The sequence below is a fragment of the Neofelis nebulosa genome, chromosome 4 (assembly GCF_028018385.1).
Source record: "Neofelis nebulosa isolate mNeoNeb1 chromosome 4, mNeoNeb1.pri, whole genome shotgun sequence".
NCBI lineage: Eukaryota > Metazoa > Chordata > Mammalia > Carnivora > Felidae > Neofelis > Neofelis nebulosa.
Genome location: NC_080785.1, coordinates 54,142,752 through 54,156,095, shown reverse-complemented (window position 1 = coordinate 54,156,095; position 13,344 = coordinate 54,142,752). Strand labels below are relative to the sequence as shown.

Sequence of the window (13,344 nt, the reverse complement as noted above, 5' to 3'; positions counted from 1 at the left end):
CTTACCTAGTTCGTAGAAATTCATCTTGAAATAGAAATGAGGCCATTATTTTCTAAAGGGTTATATATATGCCCTTCAGATCAGTGTAATATAATGACTGATCATTTAATGAACAAAAGCAACACAATTCTGAGAGCAGAATGGCCTTGGAGACCACCCACACCCACATAATTGTACATACCGGGTTTTGCCATCAAGTTAAGGAATGGGCACGTGAGTTCAGTATCAAATATCAAAGGTCAAATGTGTCCTCATACTCATATTTCAGAAAGATTTCTGGTAGTCTCCACTTTCTGACTTATTTTCAAATAACTGGTTGCAGAGAACACAGAAATCCTGCTGTATTTTACATAATATTTTAGGTGGCCTTACATTTTTCTTGATTTATCATTGTTTAAAAGTCCCCGAAATAGCTTAGCGAGGCTCATGACAGTGCCCGGCCCACGGAGATGGAGCCTGTGCATTGCCTTTAAACACTGTCACACCATCTGAGTGCCCCATTGGTCTTCACAAAACAATCCTTTTGGGGCCTGCTCCAACCCTAGACCAACTGGTCTGACATGTGTTGGCAAACTAAGCACCCCGTAAGACAAGCTGAAACTTGCTTTTTGCCAGTCAGTTCATGGTCCACGGGCTGCATCTCTTGACTGATACGCTTCCTTTAGGTAGTGATAGTCTAAAGCACAAAGCATTTTTCTGCATTTAATCACAGAGCCAAACAAATAACCGGAGTCTCCTGAAGCCATTTAAACTAGCCGTTCCAAAACCTCCTGCAACCACTTTGCTCTGTTAGTACCATCAAAAACATTCCCTACCATAAACGAAAAATTAAATGGTATTGCTGCTCTCCAAATATAGGCACTGCTCCATATCACTGAACGTTTATTGGATTTTCCAACTAATGATGTCAAAAGCCTCAAAAAACCTGAAATTAATTTTCCAGCTTTACTGTCACCAGTCAGGAGTAAAATTTTTCTCAGTATTTTCCTGTCAGCTAATTAAATTTTAAGTTTTTTTTTAAAAAACTGTTGGGCTTTTTATCTTTATAAAGTATATAAAATTCTCCAAAAACAAAAACAATTTTGCTTCCATTGCATCACTGAATACCTGAGGTAGTTGAGTAAAAATGCACGTTTAATACCCCTGCCAACACCATTCAGCACTTCCCTTAGGTTATTCGTGTTAGTGTTAGGTACAAATACAACTGAGAACGGTTTTTCTATGCTAATAGCTTAACACTTAAGTTCCCGTAATAACTCTATTCTGATCCAATTTTAACAATTGGATTTGGGAGCAATCTATATTTTATGAATTTAGTGAATGCATCATTAAGCCAATTTCTGGCATCAGGGGGTATATTAAGAAAAATTAGAATATTTGTTACACTGAGAATACAACAAAAGGGAAGTGCAGAGCTCCTCTCTTTCCCTCCCCCCTTATTTTTTTTTATTTTTTATTTATTTTTTTTAAAGCTGGGTGTCATACATTTCAGAGAGCATAAAGTATACATTCTCACAGAGACAGGAGTTCAAAAGTTGCCTGGTCCTCAGAAACAACTGGCTAGGTAAAAACTTGTGCATGTAATTCTGGATATTAGGGGTTCAGCGCCCGTCTGTTGGTTAAGCAATCTGTCTTTGGTTTGGCATCTGCCTCTGTGGTGGGCTGTTTCCTGAGCCTTTATTTCCGTCTTGACTGAGGTGGTCCACTTTGCAGAGCTTTCTGCTGTTGATGCTGCTTTACCTGAGTCAAAATTTCCTGAATTTTTCTCTGGGCAACCTGTGAAAGGAGAAAGCTTTGAAATTTCTACCCGATCAAAAGTTACTAAAATTTATTTTACCCTTCCGTTCCAACAACTTCCGATTCAGATTTGTAGATTAAAGATCCGTACTAGTTTAGTTTGCTAGTAGAGTCTCTGAAATCACCTGCTAAAAAGGGATTAGCATGTTTAGCACCAAACGACTTTAAATATTTATATGTGGTGAGGGCACACCCAGGGGGAAGACTGCTTCCGTTTGTCAAAGAAGCAAAAGAGCTTGTTCATCACATGAGAGCCCACTTGCCTGGCAAGCATAGAAGTGACCAGTTATCTTGACAACTACTTGGTCATTCTCATCAGGTGTCTGGTCACGAGGGACAACTACTTCTGCACTTGACAAATTCTGGAGCTCATTCACCTGGAAAAGATAAATACAGATCTTGTTAAATCAAGGTTCTCAAAAAAAAAAAAAAAATTACCATTTGCTGAGCACTTACTATGTGCCAAACACTAAACTGTGGCTTTACAAATTTCTTCTAATCCACCAATAATTCTATCAGGTTATCAGTATTATGCCCATTTCAAGATGATTAAACTAAGACTTAGCCAAGGAAATTGACCAGTTAAACAAGTGAATGGCAGAACCAGATTCAAACCCTGAAAGCCTGATTCCCAATCGTATACTCCCAATTACTTCAAAATTGTAAACAGCTTTGAAAACAACTTAGACGTTACAGGTGTTAAAGAGAAACTGGAAACCATTTGCTTGTTATAGTAATATGTAAAGGTAGATGAAATTTAAAAACAAATTTCTTTCCATAAAGCGTGCAAAAATAGCTGACGGAACTCGGCTGAAAACTGCCAACTGCCCCTACTGCGTTAGCCCTCTCACACAGAGTGGTCTCAAGGGGCGTTACTTTTCACTAGTAGCGGATACCAACACTCAGGAAGGACAAAAGGCAGTCTTCTCCAAACCTTGGCCCAGATGATCCTGCTTTTTATTAATTAGCCAAAATTCAGGGACTTGGAACTCCTAAGTACCTTTCAACGCTTTCCCTTTCATACCACTGCACAGGTTTTGCTGAAGTACTTGCCGTTTTGCCTCCTTTTCCAATAACTCTGCCAGCAGCAAAGGATGGCACTCTGATATGAGCTTCAAGTTTCACCTCTTCTTTAGGACTAACAAAGTTTTCTTCTTTAATTTTTCCATAAATTCTTCCCTGAGCCTACAGATGAGAACATATCCTATCAGTGTCATTCATGTAGGAAAAAAGGTCTATTAACTTTAAAGATGGCTCATATCCACTGGAATAGCCCCCTTTGCAGGGACACACATCTGCATTTAATAGACTGTTGCAGATGGCCTAAGAGGCAAACTTAGGAAGGTTCACATTAACAACCACGCACCACAGAGGTGGCAACTGAATGAATAAAGAATACGGTTTATTCTTTGAACAAAAAGAGTTAAAGGCAATTAGTAGTCGGCCTACCTAGGGGCTCCTGGGTGGCTCAGTCAGCTGAGCATCCGACTTCAGCTCAGGTCATGATCTCACAGTCCAAGAGTTTAAGCCCCACATTGGGCTCTGTGCTGACAGCTCAGAGCCTGGAGCCTGCTTCAGATTCTCTGTCTCCCTTTCTCTCTGCCCCTCTCCCCCGCCCCCCCACCCGCCCTCAAATAAACATCAAAAAATAAAAAGTAGTCAGCCTAAGTAAAATTAAATCATTTCTGTGGGCAAAAGGCCATTTGCCCTCCTATCCCACACTAAACTAGCCAACTAAAAGGTAAAACCCTCTCCTACTGGAGGGAAGAAAGTAATTGCATATTACTTGAGTATAAGAGATGGGGAAAACTACAGAGTGAACTGTGGCAGGCTCCTACCTGCTGAAAAGGTATTTTTTTTAAACACATTTCTTTATCTTACCCATGTGGCTTCTACTTTTTGTAATAAGGCTACAAAATCAAGTTAACACACACTTCAGATATTTATAGTCAACACATCCTGATACCTACTGCATATCTAGACACTATACCTAAGAAACTTCTCCTATAGGGGTGTGTGGGTGGCTCAGTCGGTTAAGCATCCAATTCTTGATTTCGCTTCAGGTCATGATCTCACAATTCATGAGATCAAGCCCCGTGTCAAGCACTGTGCTGGCAGTGTGGAACTGCTTGGGAGTCTCCCTCGGCCCCTCCCCCGTTTGTGCACACAGGGTCTCTCAAAACATCAATAAATATTTTAAAAAAACACAAAACTCCTATTACGTACAACCATTAATTTGCTCTAGTATATACCGAAGGATAAAGAAGTCAGTTGGTTTAACTTGACAGGCTACCAGGGCAAATCAAAACAAAAGTACCCAACACATTTTCACTTGTGCAGAAATGATAAACTCATTACAGGGTATTACAGAACAAACAAAATTCATCTTGGTGCCCTATATTTCATTCATTCTCAAAAGTCTCAGGCCACAGATAATAGGTATTAACATAGTCGAACGACATAGGGATATATGCCTCTTTCAAAACAAAAGTTTTTGAATTCTTAAGAAAAAATATGGGTTAGGAAGTTTACCACTCCTTAGATGTCTAAAATAATGCATTTGTAATTATCATTGATCACATAAATGATATTTAAGCATTACAGTTTTTCTTAACTGTTCCATTTAAGATGATTATACCACATGGGCACTGAAGGATGGAAGGAAACAGACTGAATTTCCCAGCATACAATCATAGGAATAACAAGACAGTAGTTCCACTTATAAAGAAGTAACAGCTCAGCACCAAGAAGAAACATGCAAGAACTGATGTTTACATTTATCTTTTAAGATTTCCAACCAAAGGTGACTGATCCTATAGGTTCAGGATATGAAGCAGTTTGTAACATTTGTGAGTTAGGACTTGAACTGCCTGGACCAGAAGGCTGGTGTGAGGGAGGAAATGTCTTCACCTGAGTTTGAGCCTAGCCAACTGCACCCACATGTCAAAGCACCTCCTTTTTGTTTCCTGTTCTTCCTGTAAAGGAAGTGAAAAAAGCTTTGGACTTTTTGTGGAAAATGTCCCGCAGCAGAGAGGTCAAAGAAAGTGACAATTTAAAAGTGGGGAGTTAGGGAGAGGTAGACATTGTTACTAGCCACATGTTAGAAGTGAGGGAACTAAGGCTTAAGGTTGAAGAGTTGTCCTGTTACACAGCTACTACTAGGTGCTAAGAAGAAGACACGGGTTTGGGATAAAATAGTTACACTGTAATTCAGTAGTTGCTTTTACAACACTTGTACTAAGTTTTATGGGAGAAATCATATACTCAAAAGTATTGAGAATTTGGCAGAGCCCTAGTCTGATTCACCCTGAGTGCTGAACATTACCACCAGCATATTCATATTATGTGATAGTCTAAGCACTGGATATATTCTGTACACTTTACAATCTTGTTTCAACCTTTTGGGTATTCTAATCCCTATTTTATAGCTAAGTAACTAGCCAAAGTTAACTTGCCCAAGGTCATACAAAGGCAAATAACAGAGCTAGGATTTGAACCAGCAGCCCAGCTGGCCAGTCTCTGCTCTTCATCAACTCTCAGTATGCAGGGAGGGGCTTTCCAGCTGCAACGGCCCCAAACTCGAATAAATATGAGCAATGGTTCACATCAGGACAAATACCACAAGAGTTCCTATGATTTTTACTTCTAAAACTGGAAGGATTAGAGTGATTTGTGGTTAGACTATGAACAAGGGCTCAGAATTAACCCAAGGGTAACAAGAAAAGGGGGGTATTTATATTCAAAGTTAAGGTCTTTCGAGAACAAGATGAAAAATTTGGGGGTAAGTTTCCTGAGGCATATTAACCACACAGGTTTGTAAATTTCAGTCTTAAAAGTCTCACCTTCATATAGTAACAAGGCACTGAGCACATTCTCCCTTGGGAGATAGTAAACCCAGCAACCATTATAAAATTCTCAAAATTAAAACAGAGTCTGGTTGATTTTTGAAAATTAAATTTGGGTTCTTAGTCTTAGAAATTTCCATTGGGAGATTCCTTCTACTGAGTTTTAGATATATTTAAGGGAGAAGCCAGGTTATGGAGTTCCTGAAAAGAAAGCATTAACATTCTTCGAATCCATTCATTTGTTACCTGTGCACACAGTAGAGCACATACCTTGAACTGAGCCTCTGGTGGCCCGGTGATAATCACCATCCTCACTTTAGCATCTGGTGCTTCAGCCGGAGCAATCTGTAACAGACACAACAAGGGGAAATGACACTTTCAGGTGACACCGTAATATCATTACACAAAACCAGCCTTCTTGAAATGTAGAATTAGGGGCGCCTGGGTGGCTCAGTCGGTTGAGCGCCGACTTCGGCTCAGGTCACGATCTCGCGGTCCGTGAGTTCGAGCCCCGCATCGGGCCCCTGTGCTGACAGCTCAGAGCCCGGAGCCTGTTTCAGATTCTGTGTCTCCCTGTCTCTGACCCTCCCCCATTTATGCTCTGTCTCTCTCTCTCTCAAAAATAAATAAACATTAAAAAAAAAAAAAAGAAATGTAGAATTAAAGTCTTGTAGAAGAAAGTTGTAGAGCGGCAGTGATTAATCTGGGTTCACTGGTTATGGCTACTGTCGTCAACTATGCACTTAACACCATGCCTAACCTGGATATAAATGTCCACCCCTAACCTCAGCTAATCCTCACTGGATAGTAATGAGGTGCTGCCTCTACAGAGGGAAAAGTGAAGGCTGAACGAGTTCAGTTATGTGGCCCATCCATAATCACATAGCTAATACAGCTGGAGAGAGCCGGATCTGTCTCCACTACCCATGTTCCTTCCTATACACTAAAACAGTGGTGCTCAAAATGTGGTCTTTGGCCCACATGCATCAGAACCCCCAGGCTTTCAGTATTTGCAAGAAGTTGATATGTTCACAAATCTAAGACAATTGGTAAATCGCCCTGAAGAATATGCTCATTAGAGTAACATACGAAATTAACATTAATTTGGCAGAAGCAAAATGACTTTTCTATTTTTGCAGAATATATGAAATCACACAAACAGCCTGAGCTGGGGGAAATGTTGAAGAGAGAGGAAATGAGCATTCTTCCAGAGTTCTAGGATTTGGGGACCCAGCTGGTAGGAGTTGTTCTAAAAGAAAAATTTCCTAGGGGTGCCTGGTTGGCTCAGTCAGTTGAGCATGTGACTCTTGATTTTGGTTCAGGTCATGATCCCAGGGTCATGGGATCAATTTCTGCCATCAGGCTCTGCACTGAATGTGGAGTCTGCTTAAGATTCTCTCTCCCCCATCCCATACCCTCCCCTGCTCAATCTCTCAAATTAAAAAAAAAATTGCTAGACATAATGCTGTGCAAGAAGCAAATTCTTATTTATAAAATATATTATTACTATGTAAGAATAGGAAGCAAAGGATATGATAAAAGCTACTTCAAATTCTACCACTCAATATGATCACTTTCAGTTACTTATACAAGCTACTAGACACTTTTCCACATATTTACACACACACAAAAAAAAGGTGGTTTTTTTTTTTTCATACAATTTTTAAAAATTTTAGAGCATGCACACAAGCAGGTAAGGGGCAGAGAGAAAAGAGAGAGAATCCCAAGCAGACTCCATGCTGTCAGCACAGAGCCCGATATGGGTTCAGACTCACCAAGTGTGAGGTCATGACCTGAGCCAAAATCTAGAGTTGGGTGCTTAATCAACTGAGCCACCCAGGTGCCCCAAGAATGTTTTATTTTTAATGGAGTCAGTGCTTTCTCCCTCTCTCTGTCACCTTAGAGCCATGCTAATATTATTCCTACTTTATGAGGGACACTTACTAATTTTTAGTCTAAGTTCTTAGAATTATTCACAAGAAACCCCTGGAAAAAAGAGCATTCTTTATCTTTCTGACTAGATTTCTTTTGTTAATACTGGTGATGGAGGCCTGGGCCTACTCTGAGAAGCCTGAAAACACATGCCCTTTGGCTCACCAGATCTATTTTTATCGACTTACAGAATAAGGTTGTTTTTTTAACAATTTGGCAAATTTTGTCCATCACTGCACTATGTGCAGGGTAAGTTAGGAACAATCTTCATGTCCAACAAGTGAACACAAGTAATTATATTAACAATAGCAAATATATGTCTGTTACTTAACAGACATGAAGCCTGAAAGAGAAACAAGTGAATACCTAAATACTAAATTCTTGTTCATAAAATGTTCATTGCAGGTTTTCCCCCAAGCCAGTCTACTACATTCTTTTTGCATGTGTCCAAGATTTCTTTTTTTTCTTTTTTTTTTTAACATTTATTTATTTTTGAGACACAGAGAGACAGAGCATGAACAGGGGAGGGGCAGAGAGAGAGAGGGAGACACAGAATCTGAAATGGGCTCCAGGCTCTGAGCTGTCAGCACAGAGCCCGACACAGGGCTCGAACTCACGGACTGTGAGATCGTGACCTGAGCCGAAGTCGGCTGCTTAACCGAATGAGCCACCCAGGCGCCCCCAAGATTTCTTTTTCATCAGGAAACTAGCAGGATAGTAAAGCTGGTTCACTACTTGATTGTTTACCATCTCTTTTCCTTTACCTGTTTATTTTGGCCCCATTTCCTGTTCATGTATTTTGTTATCTTTTGCTACAGGAGAGCACATGAGGACTATTTGTGTTTTGCCTTTTTTATTCACTATTTAATTTACATCAGTAAAATTCATTCTTTTGTAACAAATGCATAGGCAGATCACCACATCAATCAAAATAAAAAGTTCTGTCATTCTCCACAATTCTTCCTGCTATCTCTTCGTATTCAAGCCTCTCTTCCACCTCTAATTCCTAGCAACCACTGACTTTTTCTTTATCCCAGTACTTCTGCCTTTTCCCATATTTTCATAAAAATGGATCGGAGAGTATGTGGCCTTTTGAGTCTGATTCTTTCCCTTAGCATGTGTCATGAGATTCAACCATGTTCTTATTTTTCAATAGTTTGTTCTTAATATTTATTGTATAGCTTCACCACAGTTTATCCATTTGCCAGTTGATGAACATGTGCTTCTTCCCATTTTGGGACAGCTGGAAATAAACACGCTATTAACATCTGAGTGTAGCTTTGTTGTGTACTATATTCTTTTAAATAAAATTTTTATAAAACATTAACAAAAAACACCCCAAAAGATTGATAAAACCCCAAAAATATTGATTTTCATGAAGGAAACTGTCACTGTATCCAACTTTTATCAACTTGTGCATTCCTTAAAACACAATGACCTGTACATCTGATATTATACTATTTCTCAGCGTATCAAAACACAGAATCTTCAGAACACACAATTATCTATTTGGTGGATACCATTAGTTGTTCCCTGATAATTGTTATCCCACTTTCTGTAACAATAAAACATTTAGGTAAACATACATGGACTGCATTTCCCTTTGGCAGCTAGTAAGAAGCTTTTATAAGAGAAGGGGTCTTACTGTTGTCTTCTCCAACTGGCTGGACCACAGACTGGGAGAGCAGTGCATAGGGTCATCTGTGAGCTTGAGGGACTAAGGCCCTGCCTAGGGATGATCAGCTGGAAGCAATCTAGGTGGAGGACTTGGTGGGGCAAAACCACCATTATCAGTCCTGGATTACTCAATTCCTATTTTTCCTGGAGACAAAATTCGACTTACTATGTTGAAGCTACTGTTGTTTGCGGTTTTCTGTCACACCCTACGTGTAACCCCAGCATACACTGCAATATTTAATTCCAGTTATGAAGTGGCAGGACGGACTCATGTTTCTGTAACTTACTGTCATTAAGGCACTAAGAGCCACAGCTGGCAAAAGGGTACCTTAATAGAAGCTCCTGCAAAGCGAGAAAGCTGCTTGATGTGCTGCCCCTGCTTGCCGATAATGGCGCCGACAGACAGGGCTGGGATAAACAGGTGAACAGTCTCCGTTTCTGATTGCTGTTGGAAAGACAGGACGTACATGTGAATTGGGTACAAGTCACGCTATTATCATTGTCATAGGGATGGGGCGTTCTCATACAGTAGAAATATTAGGAAGTTGACAAGAGTTTACCTAAAGTTGAGAAGATCTCCTGTCCAACTTGAAAGCACTCAATTTAAAAGGTCACTTTACACTATTTGCCTCAACTTTAGAATGTCACTGGTGTACAGATTTAAAAGATACGTAAATGTTGTAAAGTTTAGGTTCTTGACAAGTAAATGAAATTCTGGGCTACACATCAACAAACAACTGTATCCAAGGACACCTATTCTACACCTTATCCATGTAGGTTTTGCTTCGTAAACACATACCTATTCTCAAAGGGAACAACTCCTGAGTGTCATTACATAGGACTAAATAGTATAAAACCTTACCACTACCATTCAGTATGCACCACACCCAAGCAGAGTACAGGACTAGAATAAAACTTTATCACTTTAATAGTAAAATGCCCTAAGAATCTCTCCCATATAATTCTTTATTCCTTTCATCTCTGCCCTTCCTTTGCCATTTACACATGGACAAATTGGAAAATCTTTTCTCAAAGATTTGTTTCGAGATAGAGTGTGCAGAGGAGGGGCAGAGAGAGAGGGGAGAGACAATCCTAAGCAGGCTCTGCACAACCAGTGTAGAGCCTGACACGGGGCTCGAACCTATAAACCGTGAGATCATGATCTGAGCCAAAACCAAGAGTCGGTTGCTCAACTGCACGAGTCACCCCGATGCCCCAGAAAACATTTTGAAGGCTAACTCCTGAAAGATTTTTCAAAAATGGATTTTATCCGTGTACTTCGCATCTCAACTTCCCCCTTCAAGCCAACTATGTCCTTCCTGAGTTGTCTCCTTTCAAATGGTCATTCTTGTAAGGTTAAAGGACACACTCAAGAGACACAGTGGACTGGGTTCCAAAAAAATAGGCTGATCCAAAATTCAGTGATGTTATGGTGAGCTACAGGTTCTAAGATGCTAGAAGCAGTGCACATGTTCACACATTAATACTTACTTTCTAACAAGAAAACATGCTTCCAGGGAGAATTCTAAGAAATTCATTCCAAGAAATGTTTTTTTAAAATATTTTATTTTCTAACACTTAAGAGCAATTTTCGGTTACAGAAAAATTGACAAGCAGGTATAGATTTCCTACATATACCAAGAAATATTTTTTATTTATTTGGAGAGAGTGAGAGAGAGCACGAGCAGGAGAGAGGGAGACCGAGAATCACTGGTAAGGGAAAACAGCTCAATGTGGGGCTCGATCTCATGAACCATGAGATCTTCACCTGAGCCAAAATCAAGAAGCAAACATTTTTATCTGACTGAGCCACCCAGCTGCCCCTATGCCAAAAGTTATTTTAAGATGATACACAACTTAATAAACCAAGTAAAATTTAATATGCATTTAAAAAAATACAGCTAAACTAAGATTTACAGAGATATTAGAAGATATATTGCAATAAGAAATGTACACATTAACTACTTGGTAAGAAACACTTCACAGAATTCTGTCTTAAGTCTTCCATTCCTATTATGTAGTATACTATAGATTCCATTGTCCAGTACTCAAGTTGGTCCCTCAGTACTGTCCTATGTTCACATACAGCCATAAAACAGCTTCCATCTAATTTCTAATTTACAAAACTCTTCCCAAATTGGTAAAAAGTCTCAAACATGCCAAAGTTTTGCTTTCAAGCATCCCAGGAACTAGGAAAATCTTTAGAATGTTCAGTTTCTGAAAATCTTAGTCAAAGAAAACAGCAGTACTGGGCTTATTCATTTTTACTGTAAGTGGATACAGATTTTGTGCTATGTAATATTGGTCCACCAGATGACCACCACTCTCACAACACAAAAATTACCAGTAGCATTATCAACTCCATCTTCTCCCTATTAAGCCCAGAGTGCAAGCAGTGAGAATGGAGCACTCAGTACCTTGGGTCTATGGGGAGATAACGATGATCAACAGCAGAAACACATATGGATGCATCAGCCATGCTATTTGGCCCTCAATACGCACTTACCAGAATGCTGTTCCACAGGACAGTTTACTCACATTATTTGGTAGCAATTTTTTTTTTTTTTTAGAAGTCTTTATAGTTTCCTTCCTCCAAAGCAAAAAATTTTTATTAAAAAAATTTTTTTTAATGTTTATTTGTTTTTGAGTGAGAGAGAGAGAGAGAGAGAGAGAGAGAGAGAGAGAGAGAGAGAGTGAGTAGGGGAGGGGCAGATAGAGAGAGGGAGAGACAGACTCTGAAGCAGGCTGCAGGCTCCGAGCTGTCAGCACAGAACCCGATGAGGGACTTGAACTCACAAACTGGGGGATCATGACCTGAGGTGAAGTCAGACCCTTAACTGACTGAGCCCCCCAGATGCCCCAAGAAGCAAAGATTTTTTAAACACTAAATTACTAGGGGCGCCTGGGGGGGCTCAGTCAGTTAAGTGTCGAACGCTTGGTCTCGGCTCAGATCATGATCTCATGGTTTGTGAGTTCAAGCTCTGACTTGGGCTCTGTGCTGACAGTCCAGAGCCTGCTTGGGATTCATTCTCTCTCCCTCTCTCTGCCCCTTCCCTATCCACCACTTGCACATGTGTACACACATGCTCTCTCTCAAACTTAAAAATAAAACTATTAAAAAATAATAATAAATTAGTAAACAGTTAACAGTCTGGAAATAACAAAAAGGCCAGGCTGGTTCTTTAAAGGAAAACCTTTGCCTATTTACCAGTTAAACTGAAATGAGAAAAAGGAAGTATTAGGTAAGATAAAAAGATAAAAGGTCATTAAATCAGAAAATGTAAAAAACTTTCTTCAAGTTATCAATCAGGAAAATTTACACTGACCCAAATAACTGTTACCTCTATGATCAACTCAATACCCAATAAAGTGCCATACCCAAAAAGTTCAATTCTTTCAAGCAAAACTCTCTGGAAGAATGACTTAAACCCAGTGGAAAAGATGACGTGGAAAACGAGGTAAGGACAGGCAGACCCGTTTCAGGGGGAGGAAATAGATTTAATGAACCGAAAATAGTAAATAAATGGGAGCATCCTACAAATAATGTGTTCTAGTTTGTTTTTTTTAACCATAGAGATACACTTTGCATCTCCTCCTCCCACGTCATTCAGATGCCACTCCCTCACCTATTAGTAGGGCATTCCTCCAGCTAGACTCGACTACTGATTTATCTTGGTGCATGCATTCGTGTGTGTGTACTTAATTTTCAACTAATTCATGTGATGGTGCAATCAAATCTTTGTACAAAAAGTTGTGCCCTTGTATACCTCTGTTACATAAACTCTTATAGGTAAAATTTAGCTGGAGACAAAGGGTCTGAACATTTAAAATTGGTAATTATCAAGTTATACACAAAGTTTCCCATTCAGAATGGTGGGATTCCAGTTAAGCCATTCATGTAACATCTGAGTGCTACCTTTGTGTTTAACATGGTGGGAGATGTGTAGAAAGCCTGCAAAACTTCAGTTTTTGAGAAGGTATGATCAGGGAGTGTCAAGAGTTTGTGTTTCCTCTGTGTAAGGTGCATTACCTCATCTACACCTCACAACCCATCCGACTAACATAAACTAACAACATTCCCATTTCTAAAAAC

At 39.7% G+C, this 13,344-nt stretch overlaps 1 protein-coding gene across 5 annotated transcripts in view; it reads right to left on the bottom strand.

Moving 5' to 3' along the window:
• Positions 1-865: 865 nt before the first annotated feature.
• Positions 866-13,344, bottom strand: part of IGF2BP3 (insulin like growth factor 2 mRNA binding protein 3) — a 155,185-nt gene continuing 142,706 nt past the window's right edge. For 4 of the 5 annotated variants that reach the window (XM_058724821.1, XM_058724824.1, XM_058724822.1 and 1 more), the window contains 5 exons: positions 9,580-9,696; positions 5,913-5,987; positions 2,851-2,982; positions 2,061-2,174; positions 866-1,776 (listed from right to left, as the gene is read on the bottom strand). In XM_058724821.1, the coding sequence (XP_058580804.1) occupies positions 1,678-1,776; positions 2,061-2,174; positions 2,851-2,982; positions 5,913-5,987; positions 9,580-9,696 (537 nt within the window). In that variant the 3' untranslated portion in view covers positions 866-1,677. Of the gene's footprint in view, positions 1,777-2,060; positions 2,175-2,797; positions 2,983-5,912; positions 5,988-9,579; positions 9,697-13,344 lie in introns of those variants that run through there. The other variant, XM_058724823.1, reaches the window with a different exon arrangement.